General features: G+C 40.9%; 1 protein-coding gene across 8 annotated transcripts in view; it reads right to left on the minus strand.

Annotated features, from left to right (window-relative positions):
* KDM5A (lysine demethylase 5A) overlaps positions 1-4,840 on the minus strand; it is an 87,352-nt gene extending 82,512 nt beyond the window's left edge. For 6 of the 8 annotated variants that reach the window (XR_009048531.1, XR_009048529.1, XR_009048530.1 and 3 more), the window contains exons 1-3: positions 4,245-4,826; positions 1,647-1,724; positions 419-541 (exon numbers count right to left, since the gene is read on the minus strand). Coding sequence is in view for 4 of the 8 variants with exons in the window: in XM_057703620.1 (XP_057559603.1) it covers positions 419-541; positions 1,647-1,724; positions 4,245-4,409 (366 nt within the window). In the remaining 4 variants the exon portion in view is untranslated. Of the gene's footprint in view, positions 1-418; positions 542-1,646; positions 1,725-4,244 lie in introns of all 8 variants that reach the window. The other 2 variants (XM_057703619.1, XM_057703622.1) reach the window with 2 other exon arrangements.
* Between the last annotated feature and the right edge of the window lie 7,777 nt (positions 4,841-12,617).

Here is a 12,617-nt window from a genome sequence, read left to right on the forward strand (position 1 = left end):
CAGAGCCTACTAATCTGAGTAGATATTAAATTTTAATCTCATTAAAGCTATAAAATAGACTTTAAAAATAACTTGGAGATCTTTCCATTTCCACTTATGCTTGCAGAACCACTGTTTTCCATCAAGTATATTTGAAATTCCTAATTTCATAAATTCACTAGCCTCTGTTCCAATTTCTTTCTTTAAAAAAAACAAAACAGTGAAGAGTTCTTAAAAATCGGACATGTTTATTACAGAAAAGGAATGCATGCTTTTTGGCTGTTGCTGTTAATTTCGTCACACCATGCAGCTTGTGGGATCTTAGCTCCCCGACCTGCGATTGAACCCACGCCCTTGGCAGTGAAAGTACAGAGTCCTAACCACTGGACCGCCAGGTAATTCCCTCTGTTCCAATTTATTAACCAAGTACAACCCTCACCTTGCTCAAAGCATACAGATCCAGGATTTTTCTCTCCACCACAGGGATCTTGAGGGTAGATCCCTGAAGCTCCCAAAATTTTGCTAGTTGATCCAAGAAGTCCAACCTCACTCTGGTCATTGCCTAAGATCATTAAAACATAGAAATCAGAAATAGGAACTAAGTTATGGTTGAAAATAAATGAGTTTTACTTAACAAAGGTACTCATTTCTCTAAAGAAATTCAGACTTTTCATTATTGCTTAATTCAACCTTTTAAAAGAAGTGAATAAAAAGAAGCAAAATATTTACTTCTACTAAACTTTACTAAGGCAAAAAAATTAATATATGTGAAAGGTTCTCATATTATCAACCAAAGCAATTTTTTGTAAAAGTTAACTTTAAGCTAATCAGAAAATTTAGTAAATCAAATTATTTTGTTTCTAAGCATTCTAAGCTTGCCATTTCATCTGTAGATAATATGCGTACTTCAGGTACACAACTCTCCACCTCACTTATGCTAAGATCCTTCATCAAGTATCTTACTGTGAGACTAAAGGAAAAAAAAGGTATTAAAAATCTCAAAAAATAAATGTTTTAAGAGCACCAAGGGAAAAAAAAACAAACTCAGCATGACACTTTAAGCCTTAACTATCTAAGATTTCTCTTTTGTACTCTGAAACAGTTTTTTACCACACTGAAGAATCTTCTGAAAATCTGGCAAGCAGGAAGAACAACTATCTAAACAGATTTCAACTTAAAATTTAAGAGAGATTAGCAATATTTAAATAGAGATCTTAATAAATCAGATTATGAGTCCCAGAAAAGTTCCATTAGAGCAAAAAACAAAACAAAAACCCTTTGAAACTAGGTTTTTTTAACAGAAGAATTTTTAAAGTTATTTTCCGAAGACTGTAGGATACAAAACCTTCCAACATTAACAACAACAACAAAAATTTAGTAGAATAATAAACACTGAAGAAAGTAGAATTTAAGAATTTCAGGTCTCTAAAGCTAAACACTGGATATTTCCACCATGAAAAACATGGCTAGAGATAATTTCCCATAATCCCAGTTAAGCAGAAAAAACTGTAGTAACTACTATAAACAATTTGTTTTTTAAATCAGAAACTTCCATTTAGTCCCAATTAACATTAACTCTGAGCTCTGGTACATGAGCCTCTCAAACTTCTCTACCTAAAGTCCTGGAATAGATCAGAAGACAGAACTGGTGATTTAACAACACTCACCTCAAGTTCATTCAGACGCTGGACTCGGGGAGTAAAACGGAAGCTTTTTACTTCACATGCAAATGGAGGCTGCCAATCCTAAATAGAAAAAAAAAGTCTTCACCTCACTGGTTAATAAGCAAGGAACGCACTCTCCATTCCCTTAATTTAAGTAGTGAGTTACCACAAATCATGATAACAACAGATCAACTTACAAGTCCTCTTTAATTAGAGACAAAAAGAATAATATTTTGTAGATAAAATAATTTATTGGGTTGGCCAAAAAGTTCATTCGGGTTTTTCGTAATGTATTATGTATCTCCAATTACTTATCTCTAATGTTCTAAAACTAAAATTATTTTATCTATTTCCTCCTCAAATCTCAGTCCCATTACTTATATCCCACAATTATGTTTTCCCCCACTACTCAAGTGGAATGCAATAAGCTCATCTCACTAACATAGCACCTAATAAACAACCAGGTTTATCAAATTAAAGAAAATCGAATTGGAAAGAAACAAAAAAGAATAAAATTAAAAACCAAAAGGTAATGTTTTCAAAGTACTTATGTAACTGGACAATGTGTTTCTTCATTCATGTGAAATGTGACACAGCACTTTAAAATCTGTGTTGCATAAATGTTTTGTTCAAAGCCCAACTTCCAGGCACCCAAATATTCTTTTAAAAATTAGAATTAAACAAAAAAAGTAAGCAAGCCCACAGAACGAGGACAATTTCCAGACTGGAGATGTGATATAAGTGAAATGAGAGAGCACATTTCAAGTAGTCCCAGAGATCATAGTTTGATTTGGCCTAAATAATAGTAAATCTATTTAAAAATGTGAAAAGCAGTAAAAAATTTTTATCTTACCCTGCAAACTAAAGAAACTCACCAATATTAAAATTAAATTCTGCTTGCAAACATTTATTTTCAATAATAATAATGTGATACAAAGAGAAAGTACTGTATATTATTTCAACCTTTTTTTAAGCAACAAAAAGTTACAATTTTTTTTTAAACCAAAAGGAACCTTGGATAGACTTTCTAATTCATTAAGGCAATGGAGTAAATGAAAATACGGTTTAGGAAAAGCCTCAGTGCTTAAGGTTTTGTCAATATTAGGCAATCTTGATAGAAAAGTTAAGTGAAAATAAATTCTTTATAAAAGAGTTAAGTGAAGTTTGGGGATGATGTCAATACATTCCATCACTCATCACAGCAATTATTTGTTAATCCTTTGCTTGCAAGTGATAAGCCTATAATCTTAATCAAATTCACTGAGCATAAGGGAAGTAGCTTGTCCTGGTTTTAGAATAGAATAGATTGATCTAGATTCAAAATCTACTTTGCCACTGCCAAAGATCACACATCTGATTAGTTATTTAACTTATCCAGACTTGCCTCATCTATAAAATGAGACCTTATTTACTTGTTAGGGCTTCAAAAAATGCAGCATTAGCTGCTCCTCTTCCTCCCTCCCACCTAAGCTCTTTTTATTTACTATGCTGCACACTTCTGTGGTAGTGTGTGGTGAGAGCAGAAGCTTTTTAAAATGCAAGAGCGTGTTAAAGGACAATATTTTTATTTTTATTACTAGTAGACAAAACATAAAGCAAAACTTAAAGGTATCCCTTTAAGAAGCACTAAGGCATGGTTCACAAACTTTAATGTGCATTAAAAATCAGGAGAGTACTTGCTAGAAAAGTAGATTCTATAACTTCCATATCCAGAAACTGATTCTAGTCTAGGAGTGAGGCCTAGGAATCTGCATTTTGACAAGCAGCCGGCAGACCCTGGTGCAGGTGGACCAGGAACGTCCTTTGGAAAGCACTGGACCTAACGGATAGAGAGAAAAACCTTTTGACCTTGAGCAAATCCTCCACCTCTTGGGGCATTAATCTCCACAAAACAAGGAGTACTATCAAGCTTTCCTCACCGTAAAGACGGAGGACCGTAACTAACCAATAGGCAAACCCAGTTACCTGCAATAATTAAGATTCTTGAATCCATAAGATTTCAACGTTTTCTTCCACCTCCGTTATTGCCAAATTCTTTCTAAACCTCTAAATTTTTAAAATAAATGCTGCTCCTCCTCCTCCCCCGGGAAGACTTTTTCTTTGCAGCAATAATCAGCCTGGGGTTCTTGTTTGGTGATACCACCCCAAGGGACAACTCGAACGAGCTCAGATGACCATTTAAGAAACCTCAGCCCTGGATGAGTCCTACAGATATTTAATAAATGAAGCGTCAGCAAGGCTGGAATAAAGAAACAGCAGACAGAACGGCCGTTTTTCCTACCGCCCTGTAAGGAGGATTATACGAGTGCAGGGCTGCGTCACAATACTTCAATCACCTTACGGGCCAACGAAAAGCCAAAAGCCTTTGTTACCCTTGCCCACAAACCCAAGGGAGGAAGAAAAGTATCGGTTCTCAAGTTCGAGGCGGAAAGGCCCCAGGGACACGACTCTCTAGCGTCCAGGAGTGCCTACATAAGACCCGAAAGAAACCAAAGCGGAAACAAGCGGAAACTTAGCGTCCAGGTGTCGAGAGACCAGGGCAAGCGAACGTGAAAGGGCAGCGGACCGGGAAGTCGCGCTAAGCCGAACGGACTCCGGTACCTTGGGCGGTCGGATTTTGCAGATGCCGGTTTTCTCCGCCAGGGGCCGGATACGGCCGATGAAGCTGAGCGGGTCTGTGAACTCCTCCCAGCTGGGCTCAAAGACCGGGCACTCCGGGGGCGGCACGAACTCCGCCGCGTAGCCCCCCGGCCCTACGCCCGCCATGGCGGCACGGGGGCCGACGGGGGCGAGCGGAGAAGGGCTGGCTGGGCCAGCCGATAGCGCTCACGTCCCCTGACAGGGGCCGAAGCTCATCTTCTCGGGCGAGACCCGCTCGACACACGCACCCCCAAAACCGCTTCCTCCGGCGTTTGTTATTGTTTCCTTCGGGGCTTTTCCTCTCGGGTCGGGGCTTGCCGGAAGTCAGCGTGCTGCCAAATCCCTCCGCCACCAGAAACAGGATCCCTCCGCAGCGACGCGACGCCCCGTCGCGCGATCTTCCTCCCCCGCCCCTCGGCAACGCGGCTCGCTCTTTGGCTCCTTGTGCGCCGAAGTTCCGCGCTGCCGACGGCATCCGGTGGCACAGCCCGGCGGCCCCGGGGCCCCTCCTACTGGGCGATGCGGGGGGAACAGCCGGGCCGAGCTGAGCTGGGCGCTCTTCCGGCGCGGAGGATGCGTAATGCGCTGGGGGCAGAGGTTCTGCTTCCGGCGAGTGGAGGCTAGTCCCCTTTTGTGTACAAATGGACCCGAACACAAGCAACCTGACCTCGCCGGGCTACCTGTTTCAGCCTCCCTGATCTCGCCGGGATGCCTGTTTCAACCTGACTGTCTGTTCCCAAATAACTACCGTTTCTAGCATCTCTCTGTTTTTTCAGTCCTTTCGCTGTTAGTGTCCCTTTGGAATAATCTCGGCCACTGTAATCCGCCCCATCTCTATAGCAACAAGTTCGGGTCCGGCCCATCCCCCGAATCTCCCCGCGAGCCGGCCTTCGCTACCATCCAGGAATTGATTTTCGTCCACAGGGAAGCAAGGGCTGTTGCCCTTGCTTTTCCAACCTTTGACAACCCCCAAATCATTTCAATAACAGTCGCTCTCCTCTGGCAGCAAATGCGCCGTAAGCCTTTCTCAGTTTGCTGTAACAGCTACGGCAACTGTTCTGGCCCTGCTGGTCAAACATCTCTATGCCGGAGTCCATCCCCACTTCCTCCAAGTTGCGGAGAATGACGCAGAAAGGACTAAAGAAGAAACTGTGAAACCGTAGTTCTTGTACTAAGTATCTATTGGAAGGAAAACTCACTTCCCAGAGCTTGTTCTCATGCTCCCTGTGCAGTCTCAGCTTCCCCCAGGACCTAAATTGCCAGCTACTGCTGATGACACCCGAATCTGTACTTGCAACCTGGACTCCTCTCCTGAGTTACAAGCCAGTACATCTAGCTACCTACTGGACAACTCCGCCTTGGTAAACTCAAACTACCTGGAACTTGTAGTTCCCCACTGTTTTTTCTGTGTTTCCAGTTTCCATGGATGACTTCATCCATCTTCTCAGAAGCCTGATCCAGAAATCTAGACATAGTCCTTAACTCCTGCTCTGTCATACGTTCCAGTGTCAAGTCTGGAGATTCCATCATCTAAAAATCTTAAACGCACCCATGTCTCTCCATCCAAATTATCATGATCCTAATTTAAGTTCTGGCTCACCTGGACTATGATAACAGCTCAGCTTTTGCCCCCCTGTCAAATCCTTCCCCATTCAGTTGTCAGATCGCTTTGTCTGAAGTGCAGAATTCATCTCCAAACTCAACAACTCCAAACTCCTTCTTTATTATTTGCCGTCTTACCCGCAAGCTTCCTCTCATACTTCTCTATGTAGTACACAGAAATTTTTGTGGGGGCTTTAATGAACCATGCTTTCTCACCTCTGAGCCTTCATGGGTAATCTTTCTCCACCCCCCCAGTTTCCTATATCCGCTTTACGGCTGAATTCCTACTCATTCTTCATATATCAGATGAAGTTTGAAGGCAATCTGAAGGCGAATTCCATCTTCATTGAGAAGGCTGGCTTTTTGTTCCATTCAAGCCTTCAACTGATTGGATGAGGCCCACCCACATTATGGAGGGCAATTTGCTTTACTCAAAATTCATTGATTAGATGTTAATCTCATTTCCCCCCCAAAAAAACCCCTCCAAGTTAACACATTAAAATGAATCATCACACATGTTAACATAAATATATCTCATGAGTAGTAACAATATTTGCCAAAAGAAATTTAGTTAGAAAAGTAGCATTGGTTTACTTTTTTTATTTTTTTATTTTTTTAAGATTTTGCTTCGCGGGGGCAAGCTGGATTCACATATCTGTTTCTGTCTCATGTCTGTTGTGATATGTTGTTTGGGTTAAAATATATGAAGATACTTCAGCATCACGCACATATAAATAAAGGGAGAAGTATTTTTTAAAATTTCATTCTTTTCAGATCATTGTAATTTCTTAAAGGCTAGCAATGTGGAATCTGAAATTTTATCGATGAACTTTTTTTACTCTGTTACATTAAAATGGTAGGCAACATTTGTCCTTGAATGAATTTTTTACCCAGTCATGATTTTGTAACATTGATCATTTGAAAAATATTGGTTCACTGGGTTATACAGGTCGTCCAAATGTTAATGCATATTATTATATATTCATTTTTTTATTTTTAAGAGGTTTTATTTTATTTCATTTCATTTCATTTCATTTTTGGCTGCACCATGCAGCATGTACCATCCTAGTTCCCCAACCAGGGATCGAATCCTTGTCCCCTGCAGTGGAAGCGTGGAGTCTTAACCACTGGACTGCCAGGCAAGTCCCATATATATTAATTTTAAAAATCACAAAAACATCACCATTGATCTTCTCAGAGAATTGGAGAGCTGTCAAATTCATAGTGACAAAATTTTTCCAAAATTATAATTTTCACTTGAAAGCTCAGATTTTCTTTATCAACAAGTACCGTCCATTGTTTCCATTGAAGAGATGGGCTCACATTGTTCATCTTCAAGAAAATGTCTGTCAAACACGTAGATCTGAATAACTATAGTTTGTCTTTTAGGCCTTCTGATACTCCATGAACAAAAGTGGCTAGTTTTAGCTCATAAATGCTTTCCTTTGAGAAAACCCTCCTGCTCTATGTGCAGCAGCAGCGCTTTGTGTGTATTTCCCACTTTATCACACAGACTGTTTAAAAAAAAAAGACAAGTATTCAAGAGACAAGGTTTACTAAAATGAATCATTTTTACTGCTTCATCACAGGCATTCGTAGGTAAAACTGACTTTTTTTCTTTAACCGTGAATGCATGTAATGAAGACAATAAGTACTACTACAGTGTGGTGTTACCATGGTGTTGTGTGCCAAGGGACCAGCAGCTTCACCCATCATTGCTTTTGCACCACTGGGGCAAATGCCATCAGTGAAAAAGGAAAATAGCGTCTTAATATTAGTATGAAAATACTTTTGACCTCAAGACCTTCAGGAAATATCTCAGGGACCAAGAGAGGTCTAGGGACAAACAAGAATCTGTAGACCACACTTTGAAAACTGGTGGTTTATCCTGTAGTTTGAATTAACATAATAAAGGAGAAAGGGCTGGAAGAGACCTGCTTTAAAAAGGGAAAAGAAAATAACCCATTAGAGCAACGGTCTCAGCAACAGATCTTTGCTTCTTAAATATTTAAACATTTAAGCTTTTACAGTGTGTATATCACTAGGTGCTTCTAAAATGCAATAAAATGGGATCTCTGACATAATTTAACATTACAAGAAATCGAGTATAATTAACAAATCTTTAAATTCATTTAGGCCAAAATAATGACAGTTTATTCTGTATCTGGTAGTCTGTGATTGAATTCAATTATATTCAGTAATTCAACTCAATAAACACTTCTATTTAGTTCCCACCCAATGCTACATTTGAACACTTTAGGGCTTCTTAATGTGTGTCAGAAGGGGGTTTGCAGAAGGCATATATAGAGAGAGAGTTAGAAAAAACACTTTTTTAAATAAATTTATGTATTTATTTATTTATTATTGGCTGCTTTCAATCTTCATTGCTGCACGCAGTCTTCTCTAGTTGCGGCAAGTGGGGGGCTATTCTTCGTTGCGGTGCGCAGACTTCTCATTGCGGTGGCTTCTCTTGTTGCAGAGCATGGGCTCTAGGTGCATAGACTTCAGTAGTTGTGGCTCGCGGGCTCTAGAGCGCAGGCTCAGTAGTTGTGGCGCACGGGCTTAGTTGCTCCTTGGCATGTGGGATCTTCCCAGACCAGGGATTGAACCCGTTTCCCCTGAACTGGCAGGCAGATTCTTAAGCACTGCACCATCAGGGAAGTCCCCAGACTTAGTATTTAGAAACGAGACAAAAATTGTTATTTGTACTACAAGGTAGAGAAAGTAAAAGTCAACAGAGGCAATTAATAGGAATACACATACGATATACTCGACACATTTTTAAGTGGGGTTTGGGAAGACAGACTCCAGTACTTCATAGGGGACAAATCAGTATAGGATAGAGAGGGACTTTCCTGGTGGTCCAATGGTTAAGACTCCAAGCTTCCCCTGCAGGAGGAGGCATGGGTTTGAACTGTGGTGGGGGAACTAAGATCCTGCATGCCCCGCAGCCAAAAAAAAAAGGAGAGATTCAATTTTACATACTATGAAGCTTAAAAACCTATGGCTTAAAATATTCTATCTTCCTTTATCATGACGTTAATAAGGAAATAAATTGACCCTTGAACAACTCAGAGATGAAGGGCACCAACCCTCCATGCAATTGAAAATCCACCATGATTTCCAGCCTGCTGTGTCCATGGTTCCTCAGTATCTGTGGTTTCTCCATATCCACAATTCCCCATCCACGAGTTCAACCAACATGGGATTGTGTACTACTTTAGTATCTACTGTTGAGAAAAATCTGGACCCATGTAATTCAAACCTGTGTTGTTCAAGGGTCAAATATAATCATCATTTGAAATATTGCATTAAAGAAATCTTCACTTTCCTGCCAGAGGCATTGAATATGATGTAGGCCTGACACTTAAGTGATCTCCAAGTTCTTATGAAATGCTGCTGTGCATTATTGTATTAATCCCTTCCTTTATAACTTTCTTTTATGTATCCTAATGTTTAAATGAAAGGTATGTTAGTCACTAGGTCAGAAACTCTGATATAAATGTATTAACAAAAATCCTCTATATGTATCTTCTCTTTCTTCTCCTGAAATACTATCCTGGACTAATTGAACTTACTATTGGCTTCACCATTGTCTTAAAATTCCACAATGTTTGAAAAAAATTAAGCCTTGACATATTCTTCACGTGTAATTAATAGTTTTATTTTATCTTTTCTTCAAGACAATCAATGAAAATATTTGTAGCTAAATAGAGGTCTACAGAAACTACTTGTAAATTATCACTTTTTATTGTTCTCCCTTAAAGTATCAACAACTACTTTCTAATCATACATATTTACTCATATTTAGTCTATGTCTACTTTCCATCAAAGTGTCCACAGCTTATGCTTTAGCCAAGATATTAGTATTATTTACTTGACTATGATTTACATGTATATGTCCTTTAATGGGTTCCTAATCACCTATCCTTTCCCACTGAGCAGATAAAGGACTGCTGTAAGGCGAGACACAACATTATCGATGAATTTAGCTAGGTGCCAGGCAATCTTCGAAATGCTGGATATATGGGCAATGAACAACAACAAGAAGAAGACAAAGTATGTCCCCTCATAGAGCTTACATACTAGGCATGAGGGGCAACAAAATTATAAGCAGTTTCAAATATATTATATTATAGGTGGTGATGAGGTCTTTAAAAAAGTAGAGATGGGAGGGTGTGGAGGGTGTTAAGGGAGGATAGGGCAGTCAGAGAAGGGCTCAAGATTGATGACATCTGAATAGAAGCTATGCTGTAAAATATATAATGACAGCTTGCTCCATGAATATCAAAGGAGGGAATTACTTCCAATTAGGGAGATGGTATTTGCATTGGCCTTGGTAGAAATTTATGAAGATTCGTGGAAAGGGTGAATCCAGATAGAAGAGTGTGAGCCAAAGCTGGACAGTATGTGCTACATTCAGGAAATAACTAGTTATTTATTATAATAGAGATAAGTGGGGTCAGATTGTGGCAATGTTTGAATGCCATATTACTATTTGGATTTCATTCTCTACTCTGTGGGGAGTCACCAGAAGTTATGAGCAGGAGTATTGAGACAGGCTGGGACCTGGGACCTGAGACCCTTTACTGCAGTGCTTGCAGCTGGACAAACATCTCTTCCTCCAGCAATAGAATACAAAGAAACTATAAGGAACTAAAAATAACTGCCTGCATGTGCAGTTGGGGCAAATTATGAGCAATAAGACACAAAAGTGCCAAAACCCAACTGTCATGATCCCTGCGTACAGCACCACCAAGGATGTGGGCAGACCACCTAAGCTACCCTTCTGGCCCAACCCACCAATCCGCCCCCACCCTCACTCCATTTAAGGGACCATCTCAACTCCCCCTTAGGGGAGTGAGGGAAGACATCTGTCACTTGTCTTGTTTTCACTCTTTCCTGCTACAGCATAAGCCCCAATAAAGCCATGCCTGAATTTCTCTTCTGGCCTCTTATCAATTTCTATTGACTAAAGAGTCCAAGAACCCAGGCTGGTAACAGTATCACCTACCCAGGAGTGTGCTTTAAAAAAAAAAAAAATCACCTTTTATAGAATGGATTGGAGAATGAAAAAAAAATGAGGCAAAAATGCCAGTTAGAAACCTATTTGGTATTTCCCTGGTGATACAGTGGTTAAGAATCCACCTGCCAATGCAGGGGACACAGGTTCCATCCCTGGCTCGGGATGATCCCATGTGCTGCAAAGCAACTAAGGCTGTGTGCCACAACTACTGAAGCCTGCACACCTAGAGCCCATGCTCTGAAACAAGAGAAGCTAACGCAATAAGGAACTCCGAGCACTGCAGTGAAGAGTAGCCCCCGCTCGCCACAACTAGAGAAAGCCCACTCACAGCAACAAAGGTCCACACACAGCAACAAAGCCCCAACACAGCCACTAATTAATTAAAAAAAGAAACATATTGAAGTAGTCCAAGTTAAATGTAATGAGACAGAGTGGAAATGAATAGTAAGATATAAATTTGAGAAACAGTGGGAAGATCAGATCACCATGATTTGGTTTAAAAAAAATGCAGATGCCAAAAGAGACAAAAACACTAAGCCAAGGTGTCTGGGAAAATCTTGATGTAACTAACAGAGAAGATCACAAAAGGGGAAAAAAGCAGATTTAGAAGATGACAAGTTCCTTTTAGACTCGCTTAGGTCTCAGACTAGTGAAGAGTCCCAGCTTTTCTGTAGAAGTAGTGATACCAACCAGGGTCCTTGGACTTTTTAATCAATAGAAATTGATGAGAGGCCAGACAAGGAATTCAGGCAAGGTTTCCTTGGGATTCATTCTGCAGCAGGAGGGAGTGAAAAAAAGTAACAGGTGTCGGCCAGAGGGGGTGGCTTAGATGGTCTACCTCCCCACCTCATGGTGCTGTGTGCAGGGATCATGCACAGAACCCTGCTTTCACTCCCAGCACCTCAGAAGTGGAAGCTGGGTTTTGGCCTTTTTTTATCTTATTGTTCATGATTTGCGCCAACGGCACTTGCATAAAGTTATTTTTAGTCCCTTATAGTTTCTTTGTATTCTGTTGCTCAAGGATTTGTTTGTCCAGGTGCAAGCACTGCAGTAAACGGTCCCAGGTTCCATGTCCCAGCCTCTCTCAGTAGCTGCAGCTCTGAGACTAAAGTGCCTTTCCTCCTACACCCCACTCTTCTGCAAAGATGAGACCATAATTGGCTTTTGAACTAATACGATCAAAGACAGTTTCTCACACCTCTCAGGAAAAGGAGGTAGTGTCTGCTACCTGATAAAAATAGTATTTATATACACAATCCTCTGACTGTAGAAACTGGTCCTCAGGTCCTGTCTCGGCTCTAGGCCACCAGGTCATTGAAGGAGAAACTATCTTCTTAGACTTCACCTCCTTGAGATAAACATTACCAGCTCATAATAATCCTGTGATTATGCACTGCATTTCTGCATCATCTTTCGTGAAACCAAAGTAGTTGAGAAAGCCTAAACTGGGAGCCCTAAACTGCGCCGGAACTAGGGCCTGGGTCCCCAAACATCACATCACCGGTGGTGGGATGCGCTGGGTGGCAGCCCTGCCACTTCCTCCGCCCAGAGAACTGTGTGCAGAAGTAAAACTGCATTTCCCGGCGACCTCTGCGGGGCAAGGCAAGCGAGGGAGGGCGGGAAGGGGGCGGGCCTATCTGTGAATAGCTTTTCTATTGGTGCACAATCCAAAGGGCTATGTAAACCTGTGGGCGATTGGACGGGTT

This window comes from Hippopotamus amphibius, chromosome 12, assembly GCF_030028045.1.
Source record: "Hippopotamus amphibius kiboko isolate mHipAmp2 chromosome 12, mHipAmp2.hap2, whole genome shotgun sequence".
Lineage (NCBI taxonomy): Eukaryota > Metazoa > Chordata > Mammalia > Artiodactyla > Hippopotamidae > Hippopotamus > Hippopotamus amphibius.